Raw genomic sequence first — 13,977 nt, 5'->3', positions numbered from 1 at the left:
AAATACATCGACAAGTACAACTGGAGGTGATATGGCTGAAGTTAATGTCACAACATATTAATATGAATCTTTTTTGGATAAAGACATATTAGATGATTTAGAAAAGTATTAACGTAAAAAAAAAAAATACAGTGCAAATGACTCACCGGCCAAGGGCGACTGGTAGATGCTAAAAATCCACCAGTCATGCATCATTTTTATTGACCAGAATAATACATTGCCTTTTTGTGTCACTTATACATTAGCTTTAGTGAATTTCACCGAGATAATAAGGTATTATGTTAAACACAAACACAAAAAGCCCTGAGCAAAATCTGAAGCAAAATTATTTTAATATATTGATCAACAGTTAATCAATTAAAGTCTCCACTGAAAAGAGTTTTCAGGATAATACCAAATTAATGGCCTGCCCAACTCTACACAATCATTTAGCAAAACAAAATTCAAATTACTTTTGGCTGAATTAAAATTTTTGTCATGTCATCACAAAAGTTATGAAAAGCACAAGCCTTAAAGCATGTATAGTATTTAAAACAGCATCGACAACAATCCTGACATTATATTATGAGCAACAATCTGAAACGGCCACAGAATCTGCTCACTTGACATTTCATCCAATCTATTAAACTGCACATATTAAACTCGCTCATGCAGACAGACTGTCTGTCCAGCCATACTCACAGTGACCATAAAAACTAGACATGATGGTCAAAAGGGAACAATAACAGGGGAAGAGTTTCTACTGTCTGGTGTAATTAACCAACTTCCCAAAGCAGCTGCATTTATTTCCAAGATTCAGAGAAAACATTATCACTATTTCACAGTATTGTTAAGAGCTTTAAATCAGCCAAAATGCTGGTGATTGTCCATTTCCACTGGTGAAAACTTTCCAAGAGTATTTCAGTATGAGAATAACAAGTGAATTCAGTTTCAGGGTAGTGGTTCAGTTCAATGGGGACAGGGGGACTATCTCCAGTACAGAGTGTACAAGGCACCACAGTGGACTGATGCATTGACAGATAACAAGCTCACCTCGGACAAGAAGTTCAGCCTCTGCAAATACAGTGTCTGCACTGGTCTGAGCCCGACACCCATACTTCCCAGCATGCTTCAACAAAATGCTTCTAATCATCAGATCCACTGTTGAAGACTGCTGCAATTGGGAAAGAGAGGGATAAAAAAGTTAGATATTAAGCAGGCCTAAATGTGCTTGACATGAAAAAGTGTGATTCCTTTACATCTTGTACAAGCTCATGTGGCTTGAGAGATTCCTGTTTAATTCAGGTGCTTGCTCGCTGCTACATTCTTCAGCTACCCGTATTTTCTTTCTGTTGAAATGAGAAACGCCTAAGGCTAGACTGGGAATAATTCAAGGTCTACAGGCAGCTGTTTAGCACGAAACCTGATTAAAATTACAAACCATGCATCAGCCAGGAATCTGTTGTGCCTGTAAAGGATTGTCACTGCAAATACCTTCTCTCCAGAGCATGGGTAGTAGCAGAGGACACATCAGGACAGATGTGGTTTTAACATCCGCTGTCGATAAAGAAGTGGTGACTCTCTACTACTCTCTTGCAAATTTGGTTTTGACTCAATTTTATGGTTTAGACACTAATATTTTTTATATATTATGTAGATGGGCCATGTAAGATGTTTATTTGTTAAATCATAAACAACTAAATTACTCATGCTGAAACATTAAGCAACTGTTTAGTGTCTACAAGTAATATATGAATTTTGTTTTTAAAGTTGAATTTGTGTTGTAGCTTCAGAATGACTCATCTAATAGAGAAATATTAAAAATGCCTTTGTCAGTTCAGTTAAACAGATTATGATTTGTGTGTATAAGTTACATTAGCATAATAATGTAATCCTGCAGTAAGTTTTTCTATTCCAGCAGTTTCTGTTTGTGACTCTCATTAGCTGTTCACCACAGAGAACTTATATGAACCCACCACTGTGGTTTATCTGTATGTGCAATGCAGAATTTGCGTACGCTGTGCTGAACAAATCTCTGAGTACACCAAATATGGTTAACGGGAGAACAATTACAGCTGATAACAAACCAGTACAACACAGAGGTCAGAGAGGGCCCTGCAAAATGGAAAAAGGTTAAAAAAGTGAAGGCGAATAGCAATGTTAACAATGCGACCTTGATGGTGAAGAGAGGCGAGGGAGGCCTCATTGTGTAGGCTATATTTTGTTTTTGCTGTGCAAATGTATAGAACATCTTCCTCTGAGGATTCTTGACCCTGTATCCCCTGACCTATTCTTGATGACTAAAGTCAAACAGACAGAAAAAGACAGACAAGCAATGAGTACAAGCAAGCTCTTACAGTTCAGGAAGGGCCTGAATATTATGCATTTGTTGCAAATGGACATGTAGCCATGTTTTTACAACCAGAATTTGATTTTGGAAGATTATGGTGGTACATGTTACATGTCTACAAAGGAAATACTGTGCATTAAGGAACAGAAATATTCACCACGATGAAGTTTCAATTTTAGGATAATTTTCTTTTTCATTATTTTTCTTCCTATTTCTCATTCAAAATAATTGCTGATCTTGTTTCAACCGAAATTACCTTTAAAGCTGGTATGAGTCCGTCTCTATTTGTGTTTTCATTTTCACAAAAGATACAATCTCACAGGTGCAATTCAAAACAATAGACACACATGATTTTGTGATTCAATGAAGGTCTGTGATGATACCCAAGGTTGTCTGACTGTTGGAGGAATTGATTCTTTTTGCAGGTATAACAAGTGTTTGGTAGAATGAGTAGTACACTTAAAATCAATACATGAAAAGTGCAAATGGAAACAACAATATAATTTTAGCTTTAATATGCTGATCCACTAGATCAACATATTTGGACGCGAAATCAATTGAGATAAAAAGACACACAAATGAAACAGCCATCTGTTTAAACATAACAGATGAACAATCATACAGCTAGACAGATAAAACTTCAATGGATGATAGACAGAGACAGACGGACAGAGAGACACGCAGGCAGCCGGAAAGACAATGACAGATTGACATTTAGATGGAGGACCATAACCAATATGATGAATTTACTCTTAGCCTTACTTTTGCTCTTACTCTTGCTCTTACTGTTTGGATGTATTCAAAGTGGCCGCCATCCTGTTGAAAGTTGATTGGTTTCTGGTTGAAGAACCACTGGAAAGCCACATCCAGCGATGTGTCATGTGTCGCCTTGCAGCTCAGCACCACACTCTCCCCCACAGTCACTTCCACTTTGCTCGGGTTAAGCTCCACACGCATGGCCTCTGGAAGCACAAAGCTGCTACACTGTCACCTCAGGCTAACCCAAAGCTAGCGTCAAGCAGCTGCATTTGACTGTGACATCACTGCCAGAGCAATCATGAGAACCCAACGCTAACTCAGGCAAAAACACTCACCTTCGCCAGATAAATATCCTGCTTGGCTTTGATCTACACTGTGTACATCTATGAGACAGAAGCCTTTACACAGTTAAAGTGTGTCCTTGTAATATGAGTCTCGAATGTGAGAGCCCTTGGTTCACGGTTGAGCAAGCACAATAAATTTCCTGGCACCCGAGCAAAGGTGGGGGGAAAAAATGACATTGGGGACTATTTACTGGTGGCCGACTTGTGCTAATTTGGCAGAAAATAAAGGCCCCCAGGGCATCACTTACCTTTTACCCACAGTATGGCAGTCATCTCTGCTGAGCCCAACTGATTCTCTGCCCGGCACACATAGTTCCCCTCATCCGCTCGGCTGGAGTTAACAATTCTCAGAGTGTTGTTCCGTAACAACATAATCCTGTGCGAAAGGACACAAAAATCAATACTGGTATGAGAAACAAATTCACGTACGAACAGTTGCACTACAAGTTCTGGCATGAGGTTATACGTTTGTGGTTGTGTTGGGTTACAAGAATAGCAGTATTCACTGGAGAGGGTTCACTGAGAATAGAAAAGTTAAAAGGAACTGCTCAGATATTCTTGAAATAATCAACCACTAGAGATTCCAGTGAAATTATTTAATACAATTGTGTTTACAGTTAGCAAGTTATTCTAACTGAAGGACAAAAAAGCATCTGACAGTAAGTTGTTTACGCTACTAAAAACCTCAGAGGACTGGGGGATGTGAAGTCAAGAGCAGAGTTTGTATTTGTTGTGTAACCTTCAGCAAGGGAACAAAAAAAAAAAAAAAAAAAACCTACTCAGTAAAGATCAATCAACAATTTAAATATGTTAATGAATCTGATTTTCCGATATCACTAAATAGCCCTATCTTGTACAGGATTAAAACACAGATGCTACTTAGGATACAGATTAAGGTAATGGGAACACATTTTCGGTGAAAGAAGAGAGAAGTGACATCAAAGTCTTGATGTCAAGAAGAAAAGAACACAGTATTCCTCCGACTTTCAATTTGAGCACAATATCTGATTTTGTGCCTTTGAAATAACACAATAAGCTGCCATTGGAGTAATTACAGTATAATTTCAAATTCATTAAAGGAAAAATTCAGAGCAAAATTTGTGGAGAACACTACACAACATAGAGTAAAACAAATGTTATGGTTCTTTGTTCCTCTGCGTCAATATTTCCATAAATCCAAACAAACGGTGCATCACCATGCACGGTGCTCATGAATCCACCTGACAAAACCTAAATATTGCTGCATTCAATGAATTTGAAGCAAGAGCTGTCAAACCAAGATGTGCATATCACCGAGCTGCCCTCCAGGGAAACACAAGTGTAATAGAGAGAAGAAACACCACCATGACTGCATTCATAAGTAGCCCCTTATCCAGCTGAAAGACACTAGCAATATGGTATTAATGTTTCACTCTGACTTGTAAATAACAGCTTGAGAATTAAGTGCTTGACATGAGATAGTGTAGGATATAACACTGGAAGCAGGTGTGCGAGCAGATGGCTTCAGAGCAGGACTCATGCATAAGTATAGTATTGTAGATTATGTTGAGCCACTGCTCTCCCCTCAGTGTCCAGTGCAAAGCCCTTTTACTGAAATTCAGTATGGTGGACAGAGGTGGGGATGAATACTTACTTAATGTTTTTTTCATGAGAAAATGAATTTCGTCCCAAAGCAAACAATCAAAATCAAAATGGGGAGTATGAGGTATTCTCTTAAATTAATTCATATTGTTTGGCATTTATATTTGCAACACTAAGCTCCTTCACCATGGGCAAGGTGATTGAAACTGGCAAAGAGGAGCTCATGAAGGCGTGACAAAATCCTGCCACACATAGACAATTCAGAGGCAATCTGCAGCCAGGAGACATTTTTCAAATTAGGGCGGAAATTCACATCCGACAAGGACAGAGAGGTAGAAAGGACAAGATAGGGACTGTTGGATATATACAGAATATGCAAATCATTTCAAGCTTAGGAATCATTAGAAGATCGCAGCTAACCTTTGGCATTTGAAAATATATACTTCTTTTTACTATGAAGTAAGGTTTCAAAGGTGAAATCAAATAGTCTCCCACAGAGGACTTATTATTTACATATGAGATTAGTAACCTATAATACATTATTAAACATTTGACATTTTTTTATAAAAATTACCAAATTATGCATTGACTCCTAAACACGGAGTATGTGGGTTTCAATTGAGTGTGCCACGTACTTTCAAACTAATGGGATTAATACTTTCTATTTAAGAGACAAAAGCCTTGAACATTAGCGGAAATCCATGTTAATTACAAACCTTCATTAAGTCAGCACAGCTGTCAATGCTAGATAAACGTGAAGCTCTTTCGATTCCTCCCTTGTTCTTCTAAGAATAGAACGTCTCTCCATCCATAAACTCTTAACTTTACTATACTAACGGCAGAAAATCCTTGCAGGAGTCACCCTGGTCAAGACCTGTAATGTATGCTCCTCTTGCTTATTTCAGCTTTTTCAGATAGAAATCACACACCCACAAGGCTGATCTCCAGTTGACCAGTGACCCCCTGAACAAATGTTGTTATCCAGATCATGTGTTCGCCATAGTGCTGTTAATTGCACCAATATAAAAACTGTAAATGGATTTGTTTTATAAGAGCACCAAGTATAGCAGCTTAAAGGGGATCTGTGAGAAACGTGAATACACTTAGTGAATGCAGAAATTCTTAGAAATTCTGAAGAAAATGAACCACATACATATATAATGCCAGCGCTTAATAGAGAATCATAAATTACTCTGAGGGGATGCATTAACTAACTGCTTTGCCAATATTTTTTGTTAACTATTTTCTGCTCTCCTAAGACTCAGTTTTATCTCAAGTCAGATAAAGGTGTTTGAACAGGTATGAATCTCCCCATGGTGTACGCCAAAAACACTGAAAAATAGATTTGCAAGGGTTTGACAAATACCTCAAATGCTTTATCAGATCAAGACTAGCCGGGGTCATTAATCACCATTTTAGGGCAACACAGTCACTAACTTATCCCCATCCATCAGTTCTACTGAAGCCAGCTCTTTTAAAGAAAACAGACATCCAAAAATACCTCTAAGGACCATTTTTCTTTTAGTGGAAAATTAAATATTTTCCTGCGACCTGCGCCAATCTCTGGAAGTACCATAGTTAAACTAATTTCTGAATACTTTGCACCTGTTAGAGGCCTGTAGATTTATCCCTGCCTGTTTGATGGAGCAACACACTGAGGATCTGATTATCTACTGGCTGCCCTTGCTGTGAGACTGTCGAACAGACTGCTGAATCTTGGCTGATAAATAAAGATCCTGTTCTCTCACTCAAAACTTGGGATACTCAGCAGTGACTGATAATTTCAGTGGTGTCGCTCAGTTTGATTGATGGACCCTCGCCCTGCTCAGCCCCCTCTAGGTGCAACACAGAGATGTTTCTCATAAAAGATGATGCATCAAACTGCATGTGAATTCCAAATGCAATTGTGCAGCCTAAATTGTCAGCATCCCTGAGAAGGAGGTAGGTTTGAGGATGAGTCTCCCGAGCTTTGCCAGTACCTAAGGTGTTTTATTTTAGTAGTGACACTTAATTTCAGTTACAGTAATGAAAGTGTGATGTGTTACAACAAGACGTGTATACAATTCCTCAAGGGCCTGAGTAGGAATGATAACACTTGCATTTATGCCATGACACTGACGAAAAAGATACTGTAACACTGTAAAGATATTGAGGGGGACAAACTTTTGATGACTTCATACATATTTTACAAAGCAATTGCTTTTCTTTCAAAGTATTTTATTCTCTAAACTGTGGACAGGAAAAAATAACTGATATTATTTAGAAAACAGAGCCCAAGTAAATCTACCACTGCTTGCAAAGAAAATGTACACCATGTATCCCAGTGCTTCGTGAATGTCTAACATATTTTAAGGCTTTAATTCCAGACACTCACACAAGACCTTCAACATACAATTCTGACGCTCAAGGACGATAATTAACCTCAGTGATATTTCATGCCATGAAATGATTTTGGATTCGGAGTTTTACACAATTCTCTTACTTTTCAATTACACAAATGGTACCTGCACAGAGGCTCGGATGTTATGATGGTAGACTGTGTAATTATAAAGATATGTGAAACAGCAGAAAAATGTTATAACATTTTCCTGATGTATCTATTTAATTTCTCTGGTTGTATTAGGCTATTGGACATTATGTTGCAAATAATGGCCAGGAAAGCAGATGAGGTACATCAGATGTCAAACTCACTGGCACTGAAACTACATTTCCATCTAGATATTTTATCTATAAATGTTTTATCATTTTTGAAAAAGTTCAGTATGTTCATGTTGGCAAACAACTGTGCTACTGAAGTATCCTTGAGCTGAACACTGGATCCATCTCAGGTTTGCGACTCTTGCAAGCTGATCAAGAACTCAATGTATTTTTATAATTTTATGTAACAATGCATTCTAACTGAACCAACCACAAGGAGATGTGCAGTATGATATAAAAAGCTACTTCTATTTGTGAGTGAAACATGATAACACTAAACAATAAACTTTATTTATATAGCTTTTCTCAACAAGGCTACAAAGTGCTCCACAGAAAAAACAGAACAGATAAAAACAACACAATACATGGAATGACGCCAGGAATGATGCCAGTAACTTATATTTAGGAATGCATAAATGCTTCAATATAAAATACAGGTTTGAGAGGGGTTTAAGATATGCTAAAAATATAGCTTGTCTGGGTTCAATAGGCAGAGTCTTTCATGGTCTGAGGGCTCGAAAAGCAAAGGTCTGGTCACCTTGGGTCGCAAGCTGGGACAACCAGCAGAGCTGCATAGACTGATCTCACAGGACACCCAGGCACACAGGGAGTCAATAAATCCTTTATGTAATTTGGAGCGAAGCCATTTAAAGCTTTAAATTTGATCAATAAAATTTTAAAATCAATATGGAATAAAACAGGCAGCCAGTGTAAGTTGGCTAGCATGGTAGTAAGGTGATCGTATTTCTTGGTGCCTGTTAAAATTTGGGCAGCAGCATACTTCACCAGTGGGAGCCGGTGCAGGCAGCTCTGACTGATAGTGATGTAAAATGCATTGCACTAGTCCAGGTGAGAAGAAATGAAAGAAATGAAAGCACGAATAACTCGTTGCACATCAGTGGGAGACAAAAATTATTTGATTTTGGAAGTTTTCTTTGAGTTGACCTTCAAAACAATGCAGAGTCCTGCATCAAAAATGACACCAAGACTTTTAGCAGCCTGCATAATATCTTTAGACAGTGAATGTGTTTGACCAAAGACTATGACCACAGATTTGATTTTTGATGATTCAGTTTTAAGTTACGTTTTTAGTACTTCAAACATTTTCTAATAAGGATGGCTAGGAAATTATCTAAAATGCTGGAGTTCCTAAATTGGAGAGGACCGTAAAGCTGTGTATTATCTGCATAATAGTGGTGGAAAAGCGTTCTGGCTGAGAGGAAGCATGTACATTGAGAACAACAGAGGGCCAAGAATGAAACCCTGAAGGACACCTCAATTAATATCAGCAACAGTGGAATTGGCATTTGCTATCACAACTAAAAAGGAGGACAGTGTCATCAGTAATGTCACACTGATCTTGAAGTCTACAAGCACGTGGACAGAGGGGTCACCTCTATCAGATGTGAAATTAGAGACCTTTACAAGACCTTCCTGTGGAAAACTCTAAAACCTGACTGAAAATGGTTTCAAATATTGTTATACATTATACATTATAATTACAGTTAATTGGGTTTAATTCACTTTTTCCAATTTGGAAATTGGTCTGTAATTATGGAGTGCTAAAGGATCCACATTTGCTTCATTTCAGAAGTGGTTGAATTACAGTGTGCTAAGTTGCCAGAGGTCAGAGAGCTGTTAATAATCAATAAAATAAAAGTGGGGAGAACCTCTGATGATGTTTCTGATCATTAAGCCAGAGGAGGGTGTTTAATTTTGGCTTTCTGGGTTTCAATGGCACCATGTGGTCCAGAATGGAGATATAGTAACTGTTACAGTAGGTTAATAATTCATCCAGATTTTGTGGAAATGTAATGGGAATAAAACAATAGGAGAGGGTGTCACAGAATTTGGCTGCAGAGTCAGTAGTAAAAAGTATGTGTCTAAAGAGTTAGTCTACCTTTTATTTGGTTGTATCCTTCTGTCTCCTCGCTTCCATGTTATCCGTGGTTTGGGTGATGCTCTGGGTTTGCATTCTAGTGATACGTCTTTTCCGAGAGTTGCAATGACCCGTATGGGGTTGTGGACAAAGACGGGTGCCGATGCTGTGTAAAACAGAAAAGAAACACTTTAAGACATATTAAATAAAAAGCAAAGAAAGAAAATAATGAAATCATATCATAGTCAACACACTGAGATTAAAACTGTATTTGAATATTTCTTTCAAAAGTTTGGCTCTTGTCTTGTTTGGCTCTTGTAAATTTGTATTATGTTCAGTACTAAACCAATACTCCTGATTAACTACTTTTGCCAACACAACTTGGCGAGCTTATTTCTGAGAGTTCATTTTGCAGTCTGGAGCCCCTAGTAATGAAAGAAAATCTTCATGCAGCGTTACTCATTGTGTGGTTGCTAAAATCTAACAGATTTATAAATGTAATACTTGTTACACCTCTTCAACTGTGGCATTTCAAAGTCATTATTTCAAAAATGCTAGAGGGTTTAGACTGACACATCATGACTCAAACCACTGCTTGATCAAATTGCTAATGTTTCAAAGTAATAACTAGATTTTCCACATGAAGTATTACAAAGCCAGCTTCTATACATGTATTGGCTTAATTATGCTTTTTGCATTTTGTGTAATTTACTATACTTAGTCTTAATTCTGTGCTTAAACAGAATCCACAACAAATATATAAATATGCAGTGTTGTGCTGCCTAATTACTAAATAATTGTCATCATGTTAATGATGACATGGTTGGATGATTTGTGCTGCTTTTAAGAAAATTGTTGTAACCCATATCTAACCAGACTGCTTAAGTAAATAATACAAACACTATATAAACATCTTTAACAATCATGGCTTGCTCAAAAGTATAAATTAAGCAATAACGGTCTAAATATGGCTTCAGGCTTCAAGTTAATGTGCCATGGGTATACAGCCATATTACAAATCAAGGCCATCTACAGGCTGCAAGGCTTTGTCAACTGTGATTATTTAAATCCTGAATGATGCTTTATAGGTGACATTATACACAATGACAATTCAATCCCATTTGTGGCTACAGGCTGACCTCTCTCCCTGTTACACTTGTGTCTTTGAGCCTGAGTAGTTGCCGAGTGGCAGAGGTCCCTCCAGATACGCAAAGGAGCAGAAAACAGAGCAGTTGCTGTGTGTATTTGTTTTAATCAAAATAAGAGCAGGCCTGCAGCTGGTGGCAGCAGTACCCTTATTGCTTCACCCGCCACCCTCCCAGAAGAGCTGGATCTGGGACAAGATCACAGGCACGAGGGCAGCCGCTGCCCCCATGTAGCCTCCAGTGATCACTCATCTGCAGACTGTTATTAGCCATGTAATCTGTCCTGAAAGTGTTTGCTTGTAGACATCTCCACGGAGCACAGGTCAGTGGGAAGAGATGCCTGGGGGTATTGTTATGAAAACATTCATCACCGTCCCCCAAATATTATCATTGTGACTGTGACTCTAAGGAAGGCAAAAGCACCTCCTCGTCAGCTCAGATAAAGCTTATTAAAATCTATAAGTCCTCGCTCTTGCAGACAACACTGTAAATCTAAATCAACTCAAACGTGCTGCTGTTTTACACAGATTTAAAACTGATGGTTCATTTTATAGATCTACCACAAGAAACTTTGTCCGTTTGCTATGAGATTTTCAAAATGCCAGACTCCCCTTCAAAAAAGGGCATGCCACACACACAGTAAATCAAACTGTCCCCCAGGGAAACATGAAAGGGGAATGGGTGTCACCAGATGTGTCCCAGTATAGAAGATGACAAGGAGAAAATAGTGCATCAACACAGAACAGTGGACAGCCATTCAGTATGACTGTTATGTTTTTAGCCTGAAGCCTGAAGTCTGAATTCTGAAGTACACAGTTTCCTTGGTTTTAATGTCCTTAAAATTCCACGTACATGAGATACATGTTTTGCTATGAACAAAAAAGGATATAAATATTAATTATAATAATTATTAAATATAATAAAAACAGTGTACAATGTATGAGTTGGCAATTATTGATAACTACAATTGATTACAAAATGATAATAGCAACACTGACTAATAAATACCTGATGAAAGTCATGCCCGAAGTGAAGGTTTGTTTTTTCTAAGCAATGTAATGTAGACTGTTCTTTGATGACAAACGATAGAGCTGAGATAAGACCCTAATGGAGTCATTAAACTCTATCAAAGAAACCATTGATGTCTCTCTTCTAGTGTTTGCTCCCATTAGTATAAATCTATACCTACAAGTCATTGCTTTTCATTCTCCTCAGAATAATGTAGAAATGTTCCACACACTCCTCAACCTGATGCGGACAGACACCTCATTGAATATAACCACAAGGGTCCTTCTTTTATTCATGCCGTCCACTGCCTAGGTTAAATCAGGGACCATTGATTGGCAATCAGCACATCTCGCAGTTCTACGTTCCCCACTTGCATTTCAATCTCCCTTACCTATCGCCTGGTACCTTATTCAGATGCCAATACTCGATCTGCAATTTTATTCTTTGCTGAGTATCAAGAAATATGCTTGGCTGAAAGAAAAGGTTGTAAAATTTGCTTATTTTGGTCTTTTAGTGGCATGTTTGTCTATGTTATAAACTAAACGAGTAGCTACCTAAAATCTTGAGTTCAGCATTAGAGTAGATGGCCCCATATTTATTTTCTGCAACACACTGGTACATTCCTGAGTCCGTCTGCTGCACTTTGTGAATGGTCACTTCCCCGTTCACTATTTCAACCCGACCCTGTAACAAGAAAAAAGAATAAACAAACATTGTATGGGACTACAGATGTACTCTACATGACAATGCTGCATATAGTGGACATGTGGTTTCACAGAAATAATTCAGATGTTTCATTGTACCATTAACAAAAGGGTAGGGTACTGTGTGGTAAGGTAGGTACCTGGGATGTCAAGGGCAAACCATTACGAAGCCAGCGATAGGTGGGCCGAGGCCTCCCCATGGCCTTGCACTCCCACTGGAGCTTCTCTCCGCTATCCATCTGAGTATCATTAATCATTCTGACCCACTGAGGGAGGGCTTGAAGACAGAAAAAAAAGATTTAAGAATAAGTAATATATCCTTGAAGCACACACGAGGTACTAAGTATGGTCACCTTACTTATACAGAAGAAGAAGAAACAGGCACAAACACACATAGTGTAAGAGGTTGCATTTAGGAATGTGGACGCAGTAATGCACTAAACCACTTTTTTGTAATCCCTTGAAGCGACAGTTCAAAAACAAGCAAAAATAGGTAACCTATGTATTATTTATTTTTCCAATGATAAACTTTGGCACAGTGTCTTTTTTGTACTTTAATACTACACTTCAACAGTCTTTTGAAATCTTTGAACACCCTCGGCATACTGGATTTCACTGCTCCTGTGCTTTTACACTGGACTTAAAAGAGATAACTAATAAATCACATGCTATGTCCAGTAATAAGACATCTTTTTCCAATCCTCTATATGCTCTTTAACCCTGATGAGCTGAAAGAAAATGCACACCTGTTTTAATGAGGAGCTGGCCTTCATGCTGACATCAAAGAAAGGAGAGGAAAAGCTTAAAATGGTTAACATTACTAATCAGCCAGGGCTCAGTCATGGGACCAAGATTAAAAAGATACGATTATATGTATATTGTGGTAAAACCTGAGTTAAGTCTTTGAATATTAGCAGATAATAACCACAAGTCCAATAAGTCCAGATAACATTCATGTTTATTCTCTCATATTATAGAACGTGGTCTTTTTTTTCTCCTTCCACTGCACGACAGGCACACGGCATAAGCAAACTAGGCAACTGCCTAGTGGGCCCCTTAACCATGAAGCTTTTCTTTCTTTTTTTCTTTTTTTTTCTTTGTAGCTTGTGACTTGCTTGTGTTTCCAAGACTGCATCCATAGTTCCTGTCCAACTCCACATTCTGCAAAGAATCTCTGTCACAACTCAGAATCTGAGCACTGGGCTGTGTATGTACTTTCTTTTCATGGTGTAGTCTCCTTCCATCGACTGGGTCTTACACTGTACAGTATTATATGTGGTTGTGCATCTTTCAGTTCTACATTTACAATATTAAATGTACAAGGAGCTTTTACTGAGACTGGATCTTTTTGCCAGGGAGGATTATTAATCATTGAGTTAGTCACTATTGAAAGCTTTTTATCGCCATTATTTTAATCTCCAATTACAATTTGCTCGAATGTGTATGCTCAGATGAGACATTTATAAATGCAAATGCTGACATCAATACATATAGAAGCCAAGTTGTAATACTGAGCACTTAAATTGAAACA

At 38.1% G+C, this 13,977-nt stretch overlaps 1 protein-coding gene across 1 annotated transcript in view; it reads right to left on the bottom strand.

Annotated features, from left to right (window-relative positions):
• cntn5 (contactin 5) overlaps positions 1-13,977 on the bottom strand; it is a 56,376-nt gene that overhangs the window by 13,539 nt on the left and 28,860 nt on the right. Inside the window, exons 8-13 of the mRNA XM_070829338.1 lie at positions 12,587-12,723; positions 12,297-12,426; positions 9,611-9,755; positions 3,681-3,808; positions 3,116-3,291; positions 1,033-1,153 (exon numbers count right to left, since the gene is read on the bottom strand). Coding sequence (XP_070685439.1) covers positions 1,033-1,153; positions 3,116-3,291; positions 3,681-3,808; positions 9,611-9,755; positions 12,297-12,426; positions 12,587-12,723 — 837 coding nt within the window. The remainder of the gene's footprint in view (positions 1-1,032; positions 1,154-3,115; positions 3,292-3,680; positions 3,809-9,610; positions 9,756-12,296; positions 12,427-12,586; positions 12,724-13,977) is intronic.

Source organism: Pempheris klunzingeri, chromosome 4, assembly GCF_042242105.1.
Source record: "Pempheris klunzingeri isolate RE-2024b chromosome 4, fPemKlu1.hap1, whole genome shotgun sequence".
Taxonomy (NCBI): Eukaryota; Metazoa; Chordata; class Actinopteri; order Acropomatiformes; family Pempheridae; genus Pempheris; species Pempheris klunzingeri.
Note: the sequence above shows the minus strand (reverse complement) of the source record. Positions and strands in the feature narration are given on the sequence as shown.